This window comes from Oncorhynchus tshawytscha, linkage group LG22, assembly GCF_018296145.1.
Source record: "Oncorhynchus tshawytscha isolate Ot180627B linkage group LG22, Otsh_v2.0, whole genome shotgun sequence".
Classification (NCBI taxonomy): Eukaryota; Metazoa; Chordata; class Actinopteri; order Salmoniformes; family Salmonidae; genus Oncorhynchus; species Oncorhynchus tshawytscha.
The window spans coordinates 30,880,373-30,902,821 of NC_056450.1; the positions used below are offsets into that span (position 1 = coordinate 30,880,373).

General features: G+C 43.9%; 1 protein-coding gene across 2 annotated transcripts in view; it reads right to left on the reverse strand.

Annotated features, from left to right (window-relative positions):
• Positions 1-262: 262 nt before the first annotated feature.
• Positions 263-22,449, reverse strand: part of LOC112247821 (sterile alpha motif domain-containing protein 10-like) — a 159,684-nt gene continuing 137,497 nt past the window's right edge. For both annotated transcript variants that reach the window (XM_042304077.1, XM_042304076.1), the window contains exons 4-5: positions 19,218-19,358; positions 263-1,201 (exon numbers count right to left, since the gene is read on the reverse strand). In XM_042304077.1, the coding sequence (XP_042160011.1) occupies positions 1,179-1,201; positions 19,218-19,358 (164 nt within the window). In that variant the 3' untranslated portion in view covers positions 263-1,178. The remainder of the gene's footprint in view (positions 1,202-19,217; positions 19,359-22,449) is intronic.

The following is a 22,449-nucleotide window of genomic DNA, read 5'->3' on the forward strand; positions in this document are numbered from 1 at the left end:
TGGGATGAGTTGGACCGCAGAGTGACAGGAAAACAGCCAACAGGTGCTCAGCATGTGTGAGAACTCCTTCAAGACTGTTGGAAAAGCATTCGTCATGAAGCTGGTTGAAAGAATGCCAAGAGTGTTTAAAGCTGTCATTAAGGAAAAGGGTGGCTACTTTCAAGAATCTAAATTACAAAATATATTTAGATTTGTTTAACACTTTGTTGGTTTCTACATTTTTCCATGTGTCATTTCATAGTGTTGATGTCTTCACCAATATTCTACAATGTAAAAATAGTAAAAATAAAGAAAAACCCTTGAATGAGTCGGTGTGTCCCAACTTTTGACTCGTACTGTATATGTTTGTCATAGACATGGTTCATTTACAGTACAAAGACATGATTTGGGGGGTGACATTCTGTACATTGTGAAGACAAGACTTTATAAAAGAGATTCAAGGAAGAGAATGTGCTATGGGGAGACGGTGCTAATGAAGGCAAGAGTATATATACTTTATACTGTATGAATTAGATCTATCAAAACTATAAATACATTCCAAAATGAAAATCCTGAGAGGAAAAGAAACATTGTGAACAGTCAGGTTGTGATGTGAGTATGATACAGAGACATTGACATTCAGTAGTTTGCTGCATTTGCTTTCCACCAACCTTGGAGTAATGCACCCACCATAATGAACTACAGTAATTGATCAGTAACAATACTCCTCTCTACACCCCAAAACAAAACAATAAACCAAAAAGGGGGGAATCTGTTGTAGTTAAGATCTAATTTGTCTACATTGTCAATATCCTTTCAAACATCTTATATCTATGTTACAGTGTGTGCTCTTGTATTCAGCACCTCTCTCTCTCTCTCTCTCTCTCTCTCTCTCTCTCTCTCTCTCTCTCTCTCTCTCTCTCTCTCTCTCTCTCTCTCCTCCCTCCCTCTCTCTCTCTCTCTCTCTCTCTCATCATTTAAACCAGTTTGGCCTTGTTGAATGGGAAACCTCCTTCAGTGTGTTTGGCATGTAGTCTAAAGGCTCCTCTTCTCTCTTCTTTTCTGTCCTCTCTCCCCTCCTTTCTTCCCTCCTCTCACAGCCCTATTCTGCGTTCACATATCTGGAGTGAGCAGGTCCTTCCATGGCTACTGGAAATAGCAGAGGAGAGTGAGGGCTGCCAAACGGACGGAGGGATGAGCTAAGAGATGTTTCCAAAGGAGGCTGCAGGGAGAGGGAGAGGAGAGAGAGAGAAAGAGAGAGATATGAATACAAGGAAAACAGTGGGGTTGGGAGTTGGATTGGTATCACTGTCTTTCACACCATAATACTCAACTCCAACAACACACACACACACACACACGCACACGCACACGCACACGCACACGCACACACATACTGAGCCATCCAGGTCACCTGCCTCTATCTGCCCTCTCTTCAAACCCTGTCTTATCTGTCAACAACCCAGTTGCATTAAGAATGATTTCTGAACCATCAGTCTGTAGACTGAAACGTCTGGTTCACATTCTCTCTATGCCTTCAACCCTTCTCATATGAAAGTCATTGACGTCTATGACCCAGACGTGACCGATTGGTTTCTGTGATTACACTTTTGCACCGGCCTCAAATGACAACAAACTATATTTTTACATTGGAGGAATATCAAAGAAGAAGGAGACATGTGAGTTATCACTGTCTCTGACACACAGGCAGATCTGACATGATATTGGAGAGAATCAGACCCTGGGACAAAGAGAGGGGGAGAGAAGGAGTTAGCAGGTGGAGAAAGAAAGGCAGATGGGATTGAGGGGGGCTTGAGATTTGTTCAGGTAAAGGGGGTCTATCTCTTAGATGTAGCTCTTCTAAGAGGAGATGAGGACTAAGGGGTTCCTGAGCAAATTTGTGTTTGGGTAAAAATGTCATGTTCCTTTTTATTTCTGAGCCTGTCATGCTTTTTGCCCCAGTGAATTCACATTTCAGTTCAGTCGATCGGACGGACGGACGGACGGACGGACGGACGGACGGACGGACGGACGGACGGACGGACGGACGGACAGACAGACAGACAGACAGACAGACAGACAGACAGACAGACAGACAGACAGACAGACAGACAGACAGACAGACAAACAGACAGCGCATGGAACTGTGAACAGAACTCTCTCCACCAGGACACGGAACAACAGAAAATCAAAAGGAACGTTGCAACCTAGCGACAAGGTTACCCCAGCGACGTCCCGTGGCAACTGAGGCGTTGCTGACAACATTTCAGGGAGGGGGGATGACGGCATGAATTTTTTTTTTTGCTAATTACCGCATTATGGAGCAGATGGCTTGTTCCACGCAAGCACCGCTCATTCACACACACACACAAACACACACACACACACACACACATACACACACACACACACACACACGTACACACACACACACACACACACACACACACACACACACACACACACACACACACACACACACACACACACACACACACACACATACACACATACACACACACACACATACACACACACACACACACATACACACACACACACACACACATACACACATACACACACACACACACACACACACACACACACACACACACACACACACACACACACACACACACACACACACACACTTCACAGGAAATAGGACATGCTGACAGAAGGAAGGGACAGAGAGCGTACTATATACATAAACTGCATATTATGTACTCATCGTTGCATACTATTTAGCATGTATAGTTTAGTGAAAAGCATGCAGTATGCCATGGCCGCAACGCAGTAGTAGTTCCTGAATGGCTGAGTAGGTGGGGCGTGGTCGAGTGCGGAAGATATTTTCCAAATTCAACAGACATGCATCGCATTAACCAGCCTCATTTCCAGTTTCTCTAAACTCTGAGTAGAATAGGAATGGAGTTATAGTCCTACTGAGGCTGGTTATTGGCAGACTATTACATTCGACCTATACCTATTTAAAAAGGACTGAAGACATAAACAGACAATACTGTATTTATTAGTGAAACCAAAGTGCTGTAACATATATAACTTGAATCAAATAGCCTTGTATACACTCCAAAGCGTTTCAAACTAAAGCACTGATCATTGGGAACGAGATCAGGATGACTGCTAAGGTTTGATCCATAAAGTAAATTGTGAAATAGGTAACTTAGCCTACAAAACTAAAACAAGCCATACGTTCAAAAACCCTGATTAACATGACATCAATAACGCAGCCACATCCCGTGTCCCCGGTGCCGACACATCCCGTGTCCCCGGTGCCGACACATCCCGTGTCCCCGGTGTCGATACATCCCGTGTCCCCGGTGCCGACACATCCCGTGTCCCCGGTGTCGATACATCCCGTGTCCCCGGTGCCGATACATCCCGTGTCCCCGGTGCCGACACATCCCGTGTCCCCGGTGCCGATACATCCAGTGTCCCCGGTGCCGACACATCCCGTGTCCCCGGTGTCGACACATCCCGTGTCCCCGGTGCCGACACATCCCGTGTCCCCGGTGCCGACACATCCCGTGTCCCCGGTGCCGACACATCCCGTGTCCCCGGTGCCGATACATCCCGTGTCCCCGGTGCCGAAATATTCACAAATAAAAATATGGTTTAAAAGCTCTGACGAAGGCCAAGAGAACAAGAAACACTTTCAATGAGAAAACAGAACTTCACTTTGGTAGAAAAAAAAGAAGCTCCTTATGTTTTCAAAGATGTAGCCTATGATGCAATAATCAATGCAAGGAGAACAGAAACTACTTAGTCTACATTTGAACACCACCGCAGAAGCTTCACTATTTGGCATTGTCCCAATCATGTAGCCCAGTTCTATTTCGCTTGAGGGACTATGCTAGTCAATCAATGGGATATAAAGAATCATTTCAGAGTAATTCCATGGCACGGGAGTGATGCGCATTCCCCCCACCCCCTGTAAATACCAGGGCGCCTAGCATCACTTCCTGTTTTCTTCCCTCGGCAACCGGAAGTGAGCGAGAAGTGAATGTAGAAGACTCTTTAAGTGAGTTATTCACTGAGTGTTTGGAGTATACTCCATTTTGGGCAAAGCTTGCTCCTCCCAAGAGGGGCCAGTTTTTTGTAACAGGGCGACACCGTGCTACGAAGTAGGTGAACGGGTTGGGCCAACCTGTACACTGCACATGGCTTTGTTGTCTTGTCTGTTTCTGTCCACTGGTTAGCCTCCTGGCTAATTGTGTTACATGTTGCTTGTTCACTTCAGCTGGACGCTAGCCTCTTCTCTCTGGAGATTCAGGCTGGGTATCGCGCCTACCCAGGCTAGGGGAGACTGTGTGTTATCTAGCTGTAGCTAAATATGTTTCTTTCCAGAAGTAGGACGGGTGATTGCCGAGTCGCACCTCAATGTCCAGGCTTCGTATACTAGCTTGCAAAGTCCCATTACTGGCTCGAGCTGTAGCCGGTAGCAGAGTGAGATTCAGAGCACATGCCTCTCACTAATTTCACACGCCAATCTGTTCTTAAAGACCCCTCCTCACACAGTCAGTCACTGTGTCAATTGAGTCTGGCTCCTCACATCCATACCTTTTGGGGATTGCCAGTGGAATTTCCCTAATATATTTTGATATCCATAGAATATATTATTACTTAATTCACATATTGCCCTGAGAACAGAACTACTTTATACTTACACCTGGCATAGTATTAAAGGGGTGTTAAAAAAAGAATCTGTTCTATAAGACATATCTGTATTTCTGCTTCTGTCTAAACATAGAGAAGATTATCCACCATGCCATACTACTGCGATAAATGCAGTGCTGGCTTGGCTTCAGCTGATGCCCATTCCACCTGTTTGATGTGCCTGGGTTTAGAGCATGCCATTTAGGCTGTGGAGTCCCCCTTCAACTGCATGTATTGTGCTATTCTTGGCCCACGTCTATGCGATTCACGATTAGCTATGATGAGGGAGACAAACACTAGAGGCTCCGGGAGCGGTCTCAAGCGTAAACCACCCTGCTCAGCAGCGGGCCCGCCCACCAAGCAGTCCAAGAAGGACAGGGGACCTACTCTGGATGAGTTGGAGGCCCAGGCAGCCTCTCTGTCTTCCTATCTCCACTCTCTCAGCCTGACAGGCTCCGTTGAAGACTTAAGACAGGATCCTGATGCTATCTCCATCTTTCCTGGTAATGACCTAGACGAAGAGACCTCTGAGGCCAGTTCTGGGTCAGCGATCCATGTTCTCAGAGAGGGCTGAGAGTGAAGCACCCACTTCTGCAGTTCACACTGTATGCAGGAGCTCCCCTCTAGGGTTTTGAAAGCTCTGGATATTAAACCAGACCTTAACAGCAGACCGGGCAGAGTCTACATACCTCAGTGCCCCGAGTTCCCCAAGGAACTGTGTCAGACTTGGGCTAATGTGAACTCAAGGTTCCATGTCTCAAGCCAATACAAGCCATGGAACTTCATGGCTTCCCCCGAGGAGTTGGGACTGGATGAATACCCTGTCATGGACCCCATTGTTGCGGCCATGGTCCTCATAGACAAGGAGATCATTGGTAAGTCTCCTTACTGTCCTCCGGGGCCTCACCAGGCTGCTGATGTCCAATTAAAGGACACCTTCCTGACCTTGGCCATGGTGGCTCGCCTTATGAATGCGACCACTCTGCTGCAGACATACCTGCATGGTCTGAAAGCTCACATGTGCATCAACGGTGACCCTGAGCAGATGGCTGAAATGACTCAGGTGTCCATACTCCTCTCCCTCTTAAATGCTGAGATGTCACATGCTAATGGAAACCCCCTGTCTACGGTCATCTTGTAACACAGACAGCTTTGGCTCTCACACACAAAGATGTCGACCTCCGTGAAGAAACCCTTTATGGACCTCCCCATTTTCCCAGGCCAAGTTGCAGAAGGACAGAAACACTCTGCAGTTTTTCATGGGTCCCCTGCCCCGCATTACCCTACCCAAAGACCATTGCAGTCTAGACCTCAGCTCTCCTCTCCCTAACCAGGAATGCCCTGATCAGCCACGTCAACAAACCCCAGGTCAACAGTGACACCACCACCAGCACAGGCAGAGGCACCACAAGCACCATCCCTCTGTAGAAGGACGGGCCTCCTCAGTCGTCCTGATGGGTGTGACTCCGGCATTGGTTGCTTCTGCCTGTGGAGTCCCCCTCGGTGCTGGATACAGTATTACAGCGGTACAAACTCCACTTCCGATGCTAGCCACCACCTTTCAGAGGGGTTTGGTCAACTACAACCGCCAACCCCCTGAAAAGATAAGCTCTCCAGATGGAGATTGCCTCCCTGCTGGAGAAGAATGCAATCAGACAACAGCACAGTGGATTCTGTAGATTATATTTCCTAGCCCCAAGAGGGTGGCTTTCGCCTCATCCAGGACTTGAGGCTTTTCAACCGGTGCTTGAAAACACTCCTCTTCAAGATGCTATCTCTGTCCTGCATCTTACAGGATATTAGCACAGGCCAGTGGTTCAGCAATGTCAACTTAACAGATGACTACTTCCATGTACCAATCCACCCGGCTTACAGGAAGTTCCTGTGCTTTGCTTTCAACGGCATGGCGTACGAGTACCAAGTGCAACCTCTCTTCCTCTCCTTGGCACCAAGTACATTCACAGAAAGCTCATTCATGAGAACAGGCAGGAGCAGACAAAACATCTCTCCTGAAGCACATCTCAGAGCTAGTCCTCAGGATGAACATGCAAAAAAGCCACCTAGTCCCCACTCAAACGGTGACGTTCATGTGCATGCGGAGCCACTCGTCTGCAATGAGGGCTCACCTCACCCAAGAGCGAGCCCAGAAAATTGTAGATCTCAATCCTTTTGTCCAAGACCAGAAGGTGACTGTTCTTCAGTGTCAGAGACTGATGGGTCTCCTCTCTGCAGCCTCTCTTCTGACCCCACAGGGCCTCCTACACTTGAGACTCCTGCAGATGTAGTTCAATGCTCAAGGTTACCATCCCAAGGAACACAGGTATATTCGTCTGACTGTGTCCAAGGAATGCAAGTGATCACTGGCAAGATGGCGATCCCTGGATTTCCTTTCAGGTGGGATACGCCTGGGCAGAGTCCATCGTAGGGAAGTGGCTCAAACAGACATCTCCTTGACAGGCTGGGGAGAACTATTGAGGGGGAGGGCCGTCAGCGGGACATGGAACCCCAGCTGGTCCAAACTCCACATCAATATGCTGGAGTTGAAAGCAGTCCAATTAGCTCTGCTCAACTTTCTCCCACAACTGCAGGATAAACATGTGCTGGTACAGACAGACAACACCACGTTGGTAGCATACATAAACCACCAAGGGGGTCTGGGTTCCATCCGCCTCCACCAGATGGCACATACCCTTCTGCTGCGGTCACAGCAGAATCTGGCCTAACTAAGAGCTGTGCACCTCCCCGGGATTCTGAACAATGCTGCAGACATGCTGACCAGGGAAGGCCTTCCAGAAGGGAATTGGCTACTACATCCCTGAATAGTGAGTTGCATGTGGGGAATCTTTGGGGAAGCAGAGGTGGATCTGGTTCTCGATATCCAACCCCCACACTACATCCCTGAATAGTGAGTTGCATGTGGGGAATCTTTGGAGAAGCAGAGGTGGATCTGGTTCTCGATATCCAACTCCAACACTCGGCCAAGAGGGCCTGGCCCTCGAGTGATTACAACGACTCTGGGCAGAATCAGAGCCACCAAATCTTTCTGATCGCCCGAGACACCACTGGTTGAGCACTCCTAGCGGGGACAGCATGGGAACTACCTCGGAGGCCGGACCTATTGTCACAGGCAGAGGTGATTCCCTCCTGCCTGCCACTGTGGGCATGTTCACTGAACAGCGAAAATGGTCTGGTTTAGATCTTGAGCCCTCTGTTAACATCTTACAGAGTACCAGGGCCCCCTCCACCACGTCAACCTATGACACAAGGTGGCGTGTGTTCTGCCAGTGGTGTGGGGAGCAGGGGGTTGTTCCAGAAACTTGCTCCAGTTCTCAAGGTCTTTGTTTGATGCTGACAGGGCTGCATCCACACTTAATGTGTATACAGCAGCAAGTTCATCATGTCATGATAAAGAGCAGGATGGGCCGCTTGGAAGCCACCCACTTATGGCCAGATTTCTTAAGGGAGTCCGTCAATTACGCCCCTCAGGAGCCTCCTCAGTTCCCAAATGGGTTTTGGATCTGGTTCTTGGAGTACTATCCAGACCGCCCTTCAATGCTATAGACTTTAAACATCTCTGTCTTAAGAGCATTTCTGGTGGCCATCGCCTCTACCAAGAGAGTTGGCGAGCTCCATGGTTTGTCTGTTAGTGATGAGTGTTATCGTCTAGGACTAATATTGCCTTCTTACCAAAGGTCCTACCCCTTGGTCGCATGAACCCTTACGTCCTAACAAAGTAACCTGTGGTTGGGCTGAGCACCTATAGTGATGTGTTGCTCTAGGCTGTATCTTACGAGAAGCGACTTACTCTGTTATTGTCATCCCATTGAATGACTAGCATAGTCCCTCAAGAAAAATAGAATGAAGGTTACTCAAGTTACCACAGTTCTCTGAGCTAAGGACTATGCTAATCCAGCTGTCAGTTGCCTTGTAGCTTTGGGAAGAGTCTTGAGGAAATGAAGCTATGGCCCAGGTATTTATAGGGGGTGGCAGGCACACATCATTGTACCATCTAAATCGCTGTGATAACAAAAAATATAACAAAAAATATCGTTTTTTCAGCTTTTTGATGCTAGTGGAACAAAATGAAAGTTATTTTCGGTTTTGGTCCACCAGCTTCAAACAGCTGTAAAAACTATATTTTTTGTTTTGTGATTGAAAATATATTTCACAGCGATTTAGATGGTACAGTGATTCCCTACACTATTCAGTGCTTGTTTTCTCACATAAACTGAAATTGAGTGAACAGTGTGGAACTTTAGCAACCAGGAAATTAGCGATTTCCACTAGATAACACAGCCACAGTCAGAACAGCTTTCCCAGGTTGAAAACAGATGCCCCTCCAGTGGAAGAAATCAATAGGTGAAAATCACAACACTGGTGGGTAAGTAATACTGTGAAACACGATCAGTCCACTATTAGTGGTAGACATATTATGGAAATATTCTGAAATTACAATGCAATAATTCCCCAAAATCCTATGTGTAGCACCTTTAATATGAATTGTGTATACTCAAATATGAAAATACTACATGTCATGTCTCAAAATCGATATCTATTTTACCTCTATGTACTTCTACATTGTTTTGTGTCCTCTGGATTTGATTAGAAAGATGTCGAGTTCAATGGTAAACCTTCCAGGTAGCCTTAATTCTCGCACAGCGTCCAGCCTAGCTGACGTGATGCTATTTTCCAGATTTTTGACCACTTTTTTTCTCGGCCTAATTTTGACCATCCTACAAGGGTAAGAACTGATGATGCGACATGAGGTTTCAACTATTTGTTTTCTTAGAGGATTATCTACACAAATAGCCTATTATTTAACCCATTCATCAAAGAAGCGTTTTTGATCAGACAGCCTAATCCATCTCCTGTTTCCAGTCACGCAAACGAGCGCACACACAGACAGTGGGAGCTAAAAGATGTGCAAAAAATGTATAAATTCCTAAAAACTCCTGGCTGTTCATGCATATTTTAGTTGTATTCCTCTTTTAGGAGAGGACTGGGTTATACATGCATCCAGAGAATAATATTCAGGCCGTGGCAGCGCGAAGGCAACGAAGAACAGGCTGCTCTGATGCCTGACAATAGAGGTGTGGACCGCAACAAATGCCTGGCGAATTAAGTCAGTCGACAGAGAGAAAGTGAAAGAGCACATACACACACATGCGCGCGCACGCACACATGAACACACAGACACCGACACAAGCGCAAACACCCACGCACGAGCACACGCAACACATACACACAAACAGCACTCCCTCACGCACACGCTCACACACAATATTCTTGACCAGCAGTTTTGTCATGATCTTGCTCTGTAATTGTGCAAGGAGCATTTTTTCTCTAATGATTCGCAACAGAAGTAATAGGGTTCTGTGCTCAGGGTAGTGTTGTCGTGGTCATGCTGATGCCGTAGGAAGCTGGAGTAGGGAGCAGGGAGGGACATTCAATCAAACCCGCAATGTTGTTTTGTTTACTAACTACTGCCCATGCAAGTTCTGGAGGGAAGACGTTGAAAGAGGGAGAGAAAAAAAGAAAAGTCAAAGAGATAGAGAAGCAGAAGTGTGGCATATGGTTAAGAAACACTAGAAGGCAAAATGTAAAAAGAAGAAAGCACTGTAGATGCACAGCAGAGCCATGTCTCAGTAGTCTAAAAAAAAAGTTCAGCCCCGAACCCCAAAGCTAGATGCATTCCTTTCAGTCAAATCGTTGCACTTAAAAAAAAACTTCTGGGTTACAGAGCGATCAATACTTAATATCATGTTCATTTCTGTCAGATGAATCTGAAATGATGGTGTATGATACAAGTCACCACTTTAAGTATCAGGCTGCTATCCTACATTTAAAATAATTATAGGACAGCATTTACAGAAGTAGGATCTTAATTTGATCTTCCTGTTGCAAGACAACTTTCCCGCAATGGAGGAAATGTAAAACATGTAGTGTTTTTGAGGTTTAAAAAGGCTTCTGAAGTTTGTCATTTCCACTTTGAAATTTCCGACTTGATTTCCCCTTACGAAAATTGTATCAATACCTACAAAATTGTCCATTAATTATTGCACACAATAATTCATTATAATCCACAATAATTCACATTTCCTGTTGCTGCAGGGTTATTTTCCTGGTGTAGCAAACTGGCTCAAATTAAGATCTTACATCTGTAGAGAGAATCACTCAGGATGGAGTGAGCTTGAGGATGTGTGTGTGTGTGTGTGTGTGTGTGTTCTTTTGGTTTTTCTATCCTTGTGGGGACCAGACGTCCTCACAAGGATAGTAAAAGTAGGAAAATTGTTTGGTCCCCACAAGGAGAATAAAACAAACGTGTGTGTATGCATGTGCATGTACATGCATGTGTGTCTGCCTGTCTGGGGATCACCAACCTTGAAAAACACAGGCTGAGATAGGTGACAGGACTGTGAATCTGAACTCCTTTGTTAAACCTTCCACTGTAAAGGCGTCCGCATGCTACCCATCCGAAACAGTACAGAACAGTTAATACATATATTACTACATTTCCTGATGTTGTTGTTCGTTTTGGCATGTTTCTTTTCGGCTTTTCGTGCATCCGATAAATGTTTCGAGGCAAGCTGAAGTTCGGGAACCAAAGTCTACGCCCCTTTGTCTGTGATTGTTCAACTGTTGGGGTGACGCAGGTTTCTTCTTCTTCTACTCGATTCACCCGACACTCAATGTGGAAGTACCTGCACCTCTACTATTCTAGCTATCTATTATATAAAGACGAGCATTGAAAGGCCAATTCATGGAGGGAGATTGTGGGGTCTCACCCAATCACTTGTTAGAAAAAGTGGGGTAAAGAAAACAACCAAGGACGGCAGTGGAGTTGCTGGTGAAATGGTTACTCTAAAAATGTCCCTGGCTTGTTCGGCACCTAAAGCACAGGAAGATGGAAAGCAACATGCTGTCTTCGCCAGAGTATGTTTTACTGTAGTCGACTAAAACAGTAGCCATGTTTGCTAACAATAGCTAGTCAGCTAGCACTAGATACTTGACTGGCTAGCTAGCCTAGCAGCATACTTGTGCAGAGGAAGCAAGCTAAATCAACTAAGCTAAAGATCTTTAGATCTTTTTGATCAAAAATATTTTGTCAGAAATAGTAAATCATAAGCTTCCCCCATTGGTAACACCGAAGTCAAAGGTCCAGCTAGTTAAAATGTTGCAAATGTTTGAGCGGTGTTGTTTGCCCTCTACTTTTTTTTCAAAGTACAAACACCAGTGAATGGGGACAGCACCAGGTTTTGCCCAGCACTGCCTGTTCACCGGCCCCCAGCACTACCTCAGCCCCCAGTACTGACTGGTCGTCAGCCCCCTGCCCATCTGCCGCACTGAGCTGCAGTGCAGTTTGGGAAACAATCTCCATGCCTGACCTTGGAAATTCTATCCTGGGCCCACCTCCAACACCTACTCCACTGACCTGCTCCTCACCAATGCCACAAGTAGTAGCAGGGCTGTGAGAAGAAGGGGGAAAAGCGTTAAAGACTCAGTCCTTGACACATCACTTGCAAAGGCATTCCAAATCAAAATCTGGAGAACGTCATGTACCGAGCCACCAGCCTGTCCCAGAGGCAAATCATTTCAGACTCTCCTCCTTTACTCTGATACCCTCTCCCATATTCTGTTGTCCTCTTTCCTCCTCTCCTCACCATGCACACTGCTCTCCACAGACACTCCTCTAATTTCCACCCCTCTTTTCATCCTCTACAGGGCCCTGGCACCTGTAGCAGATTTCATGGATGAACTATCGGCAAAACTCTGGGGGGAATTTGATCACCAGCTGCATGACTTCAAGAAGAAGATAGGGGCCGAACGACTGGGACCACAGACATCTCAGGAGTCAGACACTAGACACTTTCATTTTATTCCATAGACACGTTTGTTGTTTACATGTCTGTTTTTCGCAGACACATTTGTAGTAGGTTCTGCTTTTCTTTTCTTAGTCAACCTTGTGTTCTTGAACGAAGTCCCTTGAACTTCAAAAAAAAAAAATATCCAGAAAATCACATTGTAGGATTTTTAATGAATTTCTTTGCAAATTATGGTGGAAAATAAGTATTTGGTCACCTATAAACAAGCAAGATCTCTGGCTCTCACAGACCTGTAACTTCTTCTTTAAGAGGCTCCTCTGTTCTCCACTCGTTACCTGTATTAATAGCACCTGTTTGAACTTGTTATCAGTACAAAAGACACCTGTCCACAACCTCAAACAGTCACACTCCAAACTCCACTATGGCCAAGACCAAAAAGCTGTCAAAGGACACCAGAAACAAAATTGTAGACCTGCACCAGGCTGGGAAGACTGAATCTGCCATAGGTAAGCAGCTTGGTTTGAAGAAATCAACTGTGGGAGCAATTATTAGGAAATGGAAGACATACAGTGCCTTGCGAAAGTATTCGGCCCCCTTGAACTTTGCGACTTTTGCCACATTTCAGGCTTCAAACATAAAGATATAAAACTATATTTTTTTGTGAAGAATCAACAACAAGTGGGACACAATCATGAAGTGGAACAACATTTATTGGATATTTCAAACTTTTTTAACAAATCAAAAACTGAAAAATTGGGCGTGCAAAATTATTCAGCCCCCTTCTGGATAACCACATTCAGCACCTTCTGGATGATAGCGGGGTGAACAGGCAGTGGCTCGGGTGGTTGTTGTCCTTGAAGATATTTTTGGCCTTCCTGTGACATCGGGTGCTGTAGGTGTCCTGGAGGGAAAGTACTTTGCCCCTGATGATGCGTTGGGCAGACCGCACCACCCTCTGGAAAGCCCTGCGGTTGCGGGCAGTGCAGTTGCCATACCAGGCGGTGATACAGCCCAACAGGACGCTCTCGATTGTGCATCTGTAAAAATTTGAGAGGGTTTTAGGTGCCAAGCCAAATTTCTTCAGCCTCCTGAGGTTGAAGAGGTGCTGTTGCGCCTTCTTCACCACACTGTCTGTGTGGGTGAAACATTTCAGTTTGTCAGTGATGTGTACGGCGAGGAACTTGAAGCTTTCCACCTTCTCTACTGTGGTCCCGTCATTATGGATAGGGGGTGCTCCCTCTGCTGTTTTCTGAAGTCCACAATCAGGTCCTTTGTTTTGTTGACGTTGAGCGAGAGGTTAATGCCTAGGGGATAGAAGCACGGCTGCCATTTAAATCGGTGCTGTGTTTCTTGTTTCACTTGCAAGCCGTGTCGCCCTGGCACAAGAGAGTCTCCCTGGCTCTTGGAGATTTTTGTACTCTGCCACAACTATGATTGTGATATGTGGTTATCCCACCTAGCTATATTCAAATGAAAGATACTGTACTGTAAGTCACTCTAACATAGTATAAAAACATCTGCTAAATGACTCAAATGTAAATGTAAATGGGCCGACCAAGAACAGTCATCCTTGCAGCCATGATGCCAAATGCATTCTCTAGGACTCTCCTTCAGTGAGAGTAGTGGTAGTCTTAACAGCCCCCCTCTTTTCACTTCCTCCTTTCTTCATCCCAACACTCACTACCTCCACCCCCAACAATCCCTACCCCCACCCCTCTCTCACCTCCCTCACCTCAACCCAGTCTTCACCTCACTTCCTCTCCTCTCTACACCCCCCCCAACAACAGGATGCTGGTTCTCAGGTGTTTTTTTTTTAGGGACACTCAATTAGCTGTCTCTGATAGGACACAGTCAAGGCTTGTTGAACTGGGAAATTAAATGTGGTACTCTATTAACAGAAAAGCCTGACACAGCATTTTAATTATCTCCCTCTCTCTCTCTCTCTCTGTCCCTCTCTCTCTCTCTCTCTCCCTCTCTCTGTCCCTCTCTCTGTCCCTCTCTATCTGTCTCTCTCTATGTCTCTCTCTATGTCTCTCTCTCTCTCTCTGTCCCTCTCTCTGTCCCTCTCTATCTGTCTCTCTCTATGTCTCTCTCTATGTCTCTCTCTCTCTGGGGTCCACAAAAAAACATAAAACATAATACAGAATGACATAATACAGAACACCAATCAGCACAGACAGAACTACCTAAAAAAGGCACACGTGGCCTACATATCGATACATACACACAAACTATCTAGGCCAAATAGGGGAGAGGCATTGTGCTGCGAGGTGTTCCTTTCTCTGTTTTTTAAACCAGGTTTACTATTTATTTTAGCAATATGAGATGGAAGGAAGTTCCATGCAAATAGGGCTCTATATAATACTGTACGCTTTCTTGAAATTGTTATGGATTTGGGGACTGTGAAAAGACCACTGGTGGCATGTCTGTTGGGGTAAGTGTGTGTGTCAGAGCTGTGTGTAAGTTGACTATGCAAACAATTTGGGATTTTCAACAAATAATGTTTCTTATAAAAAGAAGAAGTGATGCAGTCAGTCTCTACTCAAATATTAGGCAAGAGAGACTGGCAGCATAGTATTTATATCAGCCCTCTGATTACAATTAAGAGCAAAACGTGCCACTCTGTTCTGGGCCAGCTGCAGCTTAACTAGGTCTTTACTTGCAGCATTGGACCACATGCCTGGACAATAATCAACATTAGACAAAACTAGAGCCTGCAGAACTTGCTTTTTGGAGTGTTGTGTCAAAAAAGCAGAGCATCTCATTATTGCGGCCAGACCTCTCCCAATCTTTACAACCAGTGAATCTATATCTTTTGACCATGGCAGTTTACACCAAGTAATTTAGTCTCCTCAACAGCAACACCATTCGTTACCAAATTCAGCTGAGGTCTAGAACTTAACTTTTTATGGCTGCAGGGGCAGTATTGAGTAGCTTGGATGAAAGGTGCACATATCAAACGGCCTGCTCCTCAGTCATAGTTGCTAATATTTGCATATTATTATTAGTATTGGATAGAAAACACTCTGAGGTTTCTAAAACGGTTTGAATTATGTCTGTGAGTATAACAGAACTCATATAGCTGGTAAAAACCTGAGAAATTCCACTTCCTGTTTTTTTTTCATTCTGGAGGTGGCAGATTTTCAACCAAGGTCTAATTGAAATTACAGCGAGATATGGATGAGTTTTCACTTCCTACGCCTTCCACTAGATGTCAGCAGTCAATAGAACTGTGTCTGATGACTCTAATGTGAAGGGGGGTCGATTGACACAGGAAATGGTCACCACAGCCATGAGTGGACCATGCTTTCACCAGGCGCGTTCACAGGGGAAGGACCTGCGTTCCACCGCTCATCTGAAGTAATTCTAATTCTACGGTTGAAATGTTATTCAAGATATATGTAAACAACATTCCAAAGATTGATTCATGTACATCATTTGACATGTTTTTACTGACTGTTACAGAACTTTTGGACATTTCGTCACGTTATAGTGGATGCGCTTTGTGACTTTGGAATTGTTTACCAAACGCGCTAACCAAAGTGGCTAATTGGACATAAATAATGGAAATTTTCGAACTCAGATTTTTAAAAATATAAATATGAACTTTATCAAACAAAATATGCATGTATGAAACATGAAGTCCTATGAGTGTCATCTGTTGAAGATAATTCAAGGTTAGTGATTCATTTTATCTTTATTTATGCTTTTTGTGAATGCTATATTTTGCTGGAAAATGGCTGTGCTTATTGTGGTTTGGTGGAGACCTAACATAATCGTTTGTAGTGCTTTCACTGAAAAGCCTATTTGAAATTGGACACTTTGGTGGGATTAACAATGAGAATAGCTTTAAAATTATATAAGACACATGTATGTTTTAGGAATTGTAATTATGAGATTTCTGTGGTTTGAATTTGGCGCCCTCTATTTTCACAGGTAGTTGTCATATCGATCCCGATATCGGGATTGCAGCCATAACAGGTTAAGGAAAGATTTGTATCAAATACAATGCTCTTAGTTTTAGAGATGTTCAGGACCAGTTTATTACTGGCCACCCATTCCAAAACAGATTGCAACTCTTTGTTAAGGGTTTCAGTGACTTCATTAGCTGTGGTTGCTGATGCATATATGGTTGAATCATCAGCATACATGGACACACATGCTTTGTTTAATGCCAATGGCAGGTCATTGGTAAAACTAGAAAATAGTAGAGGGCCTAGAGAGCTGCCCTGCGGTACATCACACTTGACATGTTTGACATTAGAGAAGCTTCCATTAAAGACAACTCTTTGAGTTCTATTAGATAGATATCTCTGAATCCACGATATGGCAAAGGTTGAAAAGCCATAACACAAAGTTTTTTCAACAACAGGTTATGGTCAATAATATCAAAGGCTGCACTAAAATCTAACAGTATAGCTCCCACAATCTTCTTATTATCAATATCTTTCAACCAATCATCAGTAATTTGTGTCAGTGCAGTACATGTTGAGTGCCCTTCTCTATAAGCATGCTGAAAGTGTGTTGTTGATTTGTTTTTCAGGGAAATTGTCACGACTTCCGCCGAAGTTGGCTCCCCTGCCTATTCGGGCGGTGCTCGGCGGTCGTCGTCACAGTCCTACTAGCCACTACCGATCCCTTTTTCGTTTGTCTGTTGGTTTTGTCTTATTAGTTTCACCTGTGTGTATTTTAGTTTAATTAACGTCCTTATATGTAGTAGGTTGTCCCGCCCTTGTTTTGTGCGGGATTGTTTTTGTATTCGTGTCATTAGGTGTAGCACTTGTGTTTTATTCTCCGGTCTATTTTGATCCTGTGTTGGATTATTCACCCTGTGTGTTGGGTTGACCGTGTTTTTTGTGCGCCGGAGAATAAACTGTTCGAATCACTGAAACCTGCTCTCTGCGCCTGATTCCACCCACCTTGATAAAATGTGACAGAAATAGCATTGTATTTGGTCAAACACAATTTTTTCCAACAGTTTGCTAAGAGCTGGCAGCAAGCTTATAGGTCTGCTGTTAGAACCACTCTTTATTTAGCGGAATTACTTTAGCTTACCGCCTTAGGACAAAGACTTTCCTCTAGGCTCAGACTAAAAATATGATAGATAGGAGTGGCTATAGAGTCAGCTACCATCCTCATTAGCTTTCCATCTAAGTTATCAATGCCAGGAGGTTTGTCATTATTGATCGATAACAATAATTTTTCCACCTCTCCCACACGAACTTTACCAAATTCAAACCTGCAAAGTTCTTTCATTATTACTTTTTTTTATGCATGAATACAATGGCTCAATGTTCATTGTTGACATTTCCTGGCTACGTTTGCCCACTTTGCCAATGAAATAATCATTAAAATAATTAGCATTAAATTAAATGGTTTAGTGATGAATAAGCCATCTGATTCAATGAAAGATGGAGTTCAATTTGTCTTTCTGCCCATAATTACATTTAAAGTATTCCAATTTTTTTTTCCATAATTCTTTATATTATTGATCTTGGCTTCATAATACAGTTTATTCTTCTTTTTGTTGAGGTTAATCACATCATTTCTCAATTTGCAGTAAGTCAGCCAGTCAGATGTGCAGCCAGACTTATTAGCCACTCCCCTTTCCCCATCTCTTTCAACCATACAGTTTTTCAATTCCTCATCAATCCATGGAGCCTCAGTTCCCACAAATTATTACCCGCAAAACACCAGTTTCAACGTCAACAGTGAAGAGGCGACTCCGGTATGCTGGCCTGGTGTTTTGCGGGTCTTCTAATGATCAATTAGCCTTTTAAAATGCTGAACTTGGATTAGCTAACACAACGTGCCATTGGAATACAGGAGTGATGGTTGCTGATAATGGGCCTCTGTACGCCTATGTAGATATTCCATTAAAATCAGACGTTTCCAGCTACAATAGTCATTTACAACAATGTATTTCTGATCAATTTTATGTTATTTAATGTACATTTTTGTGCTTTTCTTTAAAAAACAAGGACATTTCTAAGTGATCTCAAACTTTTGAACAGTAGTGTATAAATATAATTGTTCTAATTATATTTCTCCGCTCGAGGCCACTGTGCCCAGGTTAATGAGGCCACAATGTTGACGAAAATGTTTACGAATCCTTACTGGTGAATAATAATTCATAACAGATCAATCATTTATTTCTATACATATACATACTGTATATTTCATATCAATATTAATATAATCCAAGTTTTTCTCATAATAGTAGAAAGCGTCATTAAGTGTGATTAAGTGACATTAATCACCCACCTACTGGTTCATAATAATGGACAATTCCACCCTGACAAAGTAACCCCTCTAATTGTATGTGAAAGTAGATTCAGACTGAGGTTGGGTTTAAGTAGGCTACATTGACATCTGAATTGCCAAACAAAGGACACCCTCATTTCAACGAGAAGCTAGGTTTCCTATCATTCATCCATGGTTGATGGGATCTTTGGAAGTTTAGAAGTAGTAACCATTAGCCCTATAAATAGGATTCCAAAATCATGATATTAATAATACACATTTACCGTTGACTATATCATATTTTATACTGCTGTGTTCTATCCTCATTAACAGCTGAATCCAGGTCAGCACACAGTGACCTCAGCAGGCTATTGATGTCTGGACATGTGTGTTTATGGAACACTTTGCACACACGCACGCACGCACGCACGCACGCACACACACACACACACACACACACACACACACACACACACACACACACACAGTGCTCACCTCTGCTGAGCAACTGCAGGTTGCGGACCTCCTCTCTGACTTGTAGCTGAAGGACCTGCTGTAGAACCTCCTGTCTCAATGTTTCTTGGACAATGCCCATCCTCTCCAACTTCTCCCCGTTCAACCTCAGCAATGCGCGACCTGGAGGGAGAGGGAGAGGGAGAGGGGGGGAGGGGGAGAGGGAGGGAGCGAGCGAGCGAGCGAGAGAGAGAGAGAGAGAGAGAGAGAGAGAGAGAGAGAGAAAGTGAGCGAGTGAGCGAGCGAGCGAAAAGGAGAGAGGCAAATACTATGTTACTTAGTTTTTTACTGAATGGTTCAGGTAAGATTACGTTTTGGGATAAGGTTTGGAATAAAGTAAACATTTTATAAAAAGCACTTAGATTGAATATATTACACCCATCCGCCAGCCCTGTCCACAACACCCTAGCAAAAACCCAAGCCTACTTGATGTTACAGCGCTCCCCGTTGCCCCTAGCGGCTAGTCTTCATCTGCCGGAGCCGTGTTAACCTGGACCGACGTCAAATTTCTCAGTGGATCTTGAGCAACCTGTCTGGTGTATGTGTCTGTGCGTCTGTGTCTGTGTGCCTGTCACGCCCTGACCACAGAGAGCCCTCGGGGTTCTCTATGGTGTAATAGGTTAGGGCGTGACTAGGGTTTCTTTTCTAGTTATTGTGTTTCTATGTTGGTGTGTGTGTATGGTTCCCAATTGGAGGCAGCTGATGATCGTTGCCTCTACTTGGGGATCATACTTAGTGTGTCATTTTTCCCACCTGCGATGTGGGATATTGTTTCCTGTTAGTGCCTATGTGCTCTACGTATCGCACGTTCGTTATATCTTTGTTGTTTTTGGAGATTTCACTATTAATAAAACGTGGAACTCTACACACGCTGCGCCTTGGTCCACTTATTTATACAACAATCGTGACAGTGCCTGTGTGTGTGTGTACACTGTTGATTTACATCTAAGCGTTAAGTGTGTATTCTCTGCTTTACATACGAGTCGTCATGACAGCGAGCAGGATGGCAAAGTGAGGTTTATACAGCCAGACAATTTACTGAGGATGTTTGAACTAGAACACCAAGGCGTTAAACTACCAGGAAACACACTTTTAACATACCATTATCCACAGTAAGCATCATGCGCACACACAAACAAACTCAGAGACAACACATGCATGTCTACTTTATTACACACACACACATACGGGATGGGCCTGTCTTTCAATGGAGAGGAGAGTGAAGGAATCCATCAAAGCTGTAGCAGCCTAGGTCTACATGTTAATTAGACACATTACTCATACTGTTAGCTCTCCTAATCAATTCATCCATTCTCATTTCCGCCTCTGGACGTGGGCACACCTCAAAAACCCAGCACACCGACGCACACCCTCTCTGTCCAGCCCTCTCCCTTCCTCCCAACTCAGCCAGTGTGTCTCTCTTTCCTGCCCCCAGAAACATGGTGTCCTAGAAAAGCTGCCCTTGGTTCCTTTGTGTACAAATAAGACAAAGCAGATGAAGAAAGCTCCAATCCAATTCCCCTCCGACAGACTTAATACAGAGCCTAATAATGGCCTGCAGATAGCGATAGCAGCTAGCAGCCTCAAAGAGAAGAAGAGAATAAAGAGTGGAGAAGGGAAAATAAAATAGATCCTTCTACTGTTTCTGTGGAAACCGTTTTGTTCAATCCACCGACACGGTTAATTGGTGATAAACAAGTTCTGAGGGCAAAAGGGAGACATTTCTGTCATGGCCGCCACAATAATGACACTTCATGTTAAAACAGCAAGTGAATCTTTTGTATTTGAACATGTATTTTGGAGTGAAATTAAAGTAGAGTTTCTGAGGTTTCAAAAACCGTATTGCGCGTAGTTGTTAGACATGGTTAGACGCAGTTAGACAGAGTCCGCTGTGGTCAATTGTTAAACTGAGAACCCTATGGCTGTATGGCATTGGATTCTTGGGAACAAACACATCTCTGGTCCAGGGTGTAGCTTAAAACTTCTTAGAGCTAGGCCTCTTTTTTTCTCAACTTCCTTTCTGAATGAAGTGCCTAAAGTAAACTGCCTGTTGCTCAGGCCCTGAAGCCAGGATATGCATATAATTGGTACCATTGGAAAGAAAACACTTTGAAGTTTGTTGAAATGTTAAAATAATGTAGGAGAATATAACACAATAGATATGGTAGGAGAAAATCCAAAGAAAAAACAACCATTTTTTTTTGTTGAGAGAGACCATCCTCTTAGAAAGGCAAGTAAAAGGTCATATTAAAAATTAGCTTCCTGTATGCAATTCCTATGGCTTCCACAGGGCGTCAGCAGTCTATGGGCAAGGTTTCAGGCTTGTAACTTCAAAAACAAATAAGAAATATCCGTTTTAGTACAGGGACACAATCTTGGACATTCATGTTTGCGCACGCCATGAAGACAGGACGCACCTGCTAAAATCGGTTTCCAATTGAACATACTTCTTTCCATAAATAATATTTTAGTTTGATTACATTTTAGGGTATCTGAGGAGTGAATAGAAATGCATTTTGACTTGTTGAAACAATGTTTAGGGGTAGATTTTCGGATTCCTTTCTCTGCAAGTTGAACGAGTGGTAAACTCAAATCGGTGGGGCCAACTAAACTGACTTTTTGGGATATAAAAAATGACACAACATGTTATTGCTGGGACGCTTTGGATGACAAATCAGAGCAAGATTTTCAAAAAGTAAGTGAATATTTACTCTTTATATGTGAATGTATGAAACCTGTGCCAGTGGAAAAATATTTTGATGTGGGGCGCTGTCCTCAAACAATCCCATTGCAGGTTTTCGCTGTAATAGCTACTGTAAATCGGACAGTGCAGTTAGATTAACAAGAATTGAAGCTTTCAGCCGATAGAAGACACTTATAGACCTAAATGCTTAACCGCTATAATAACTATTAGAATTGATTTGAATAGCGGGACACCAATCCTTATTATGAAAGAAGGATAGTGCAGGTAGCAGTGGTTATTTACACAGAGTGTACAAAACATTAAAGATACCTACACTTTTTATGGCAGACTGACCAGGTGAATCCAGGTGAAAGCAATGATCCCCCTTATTGATACATGCCCTTAGTGCCTGGTAGGTAATTCAGTCATGATTACTACAAGGTTTAGCTAGGTAAGTTCATTTAGCCAGCTATCTAAAAAATATAGCTGGCATGGGTTTATTGAGTGACTGTCAGTGACTGACATAAGAAG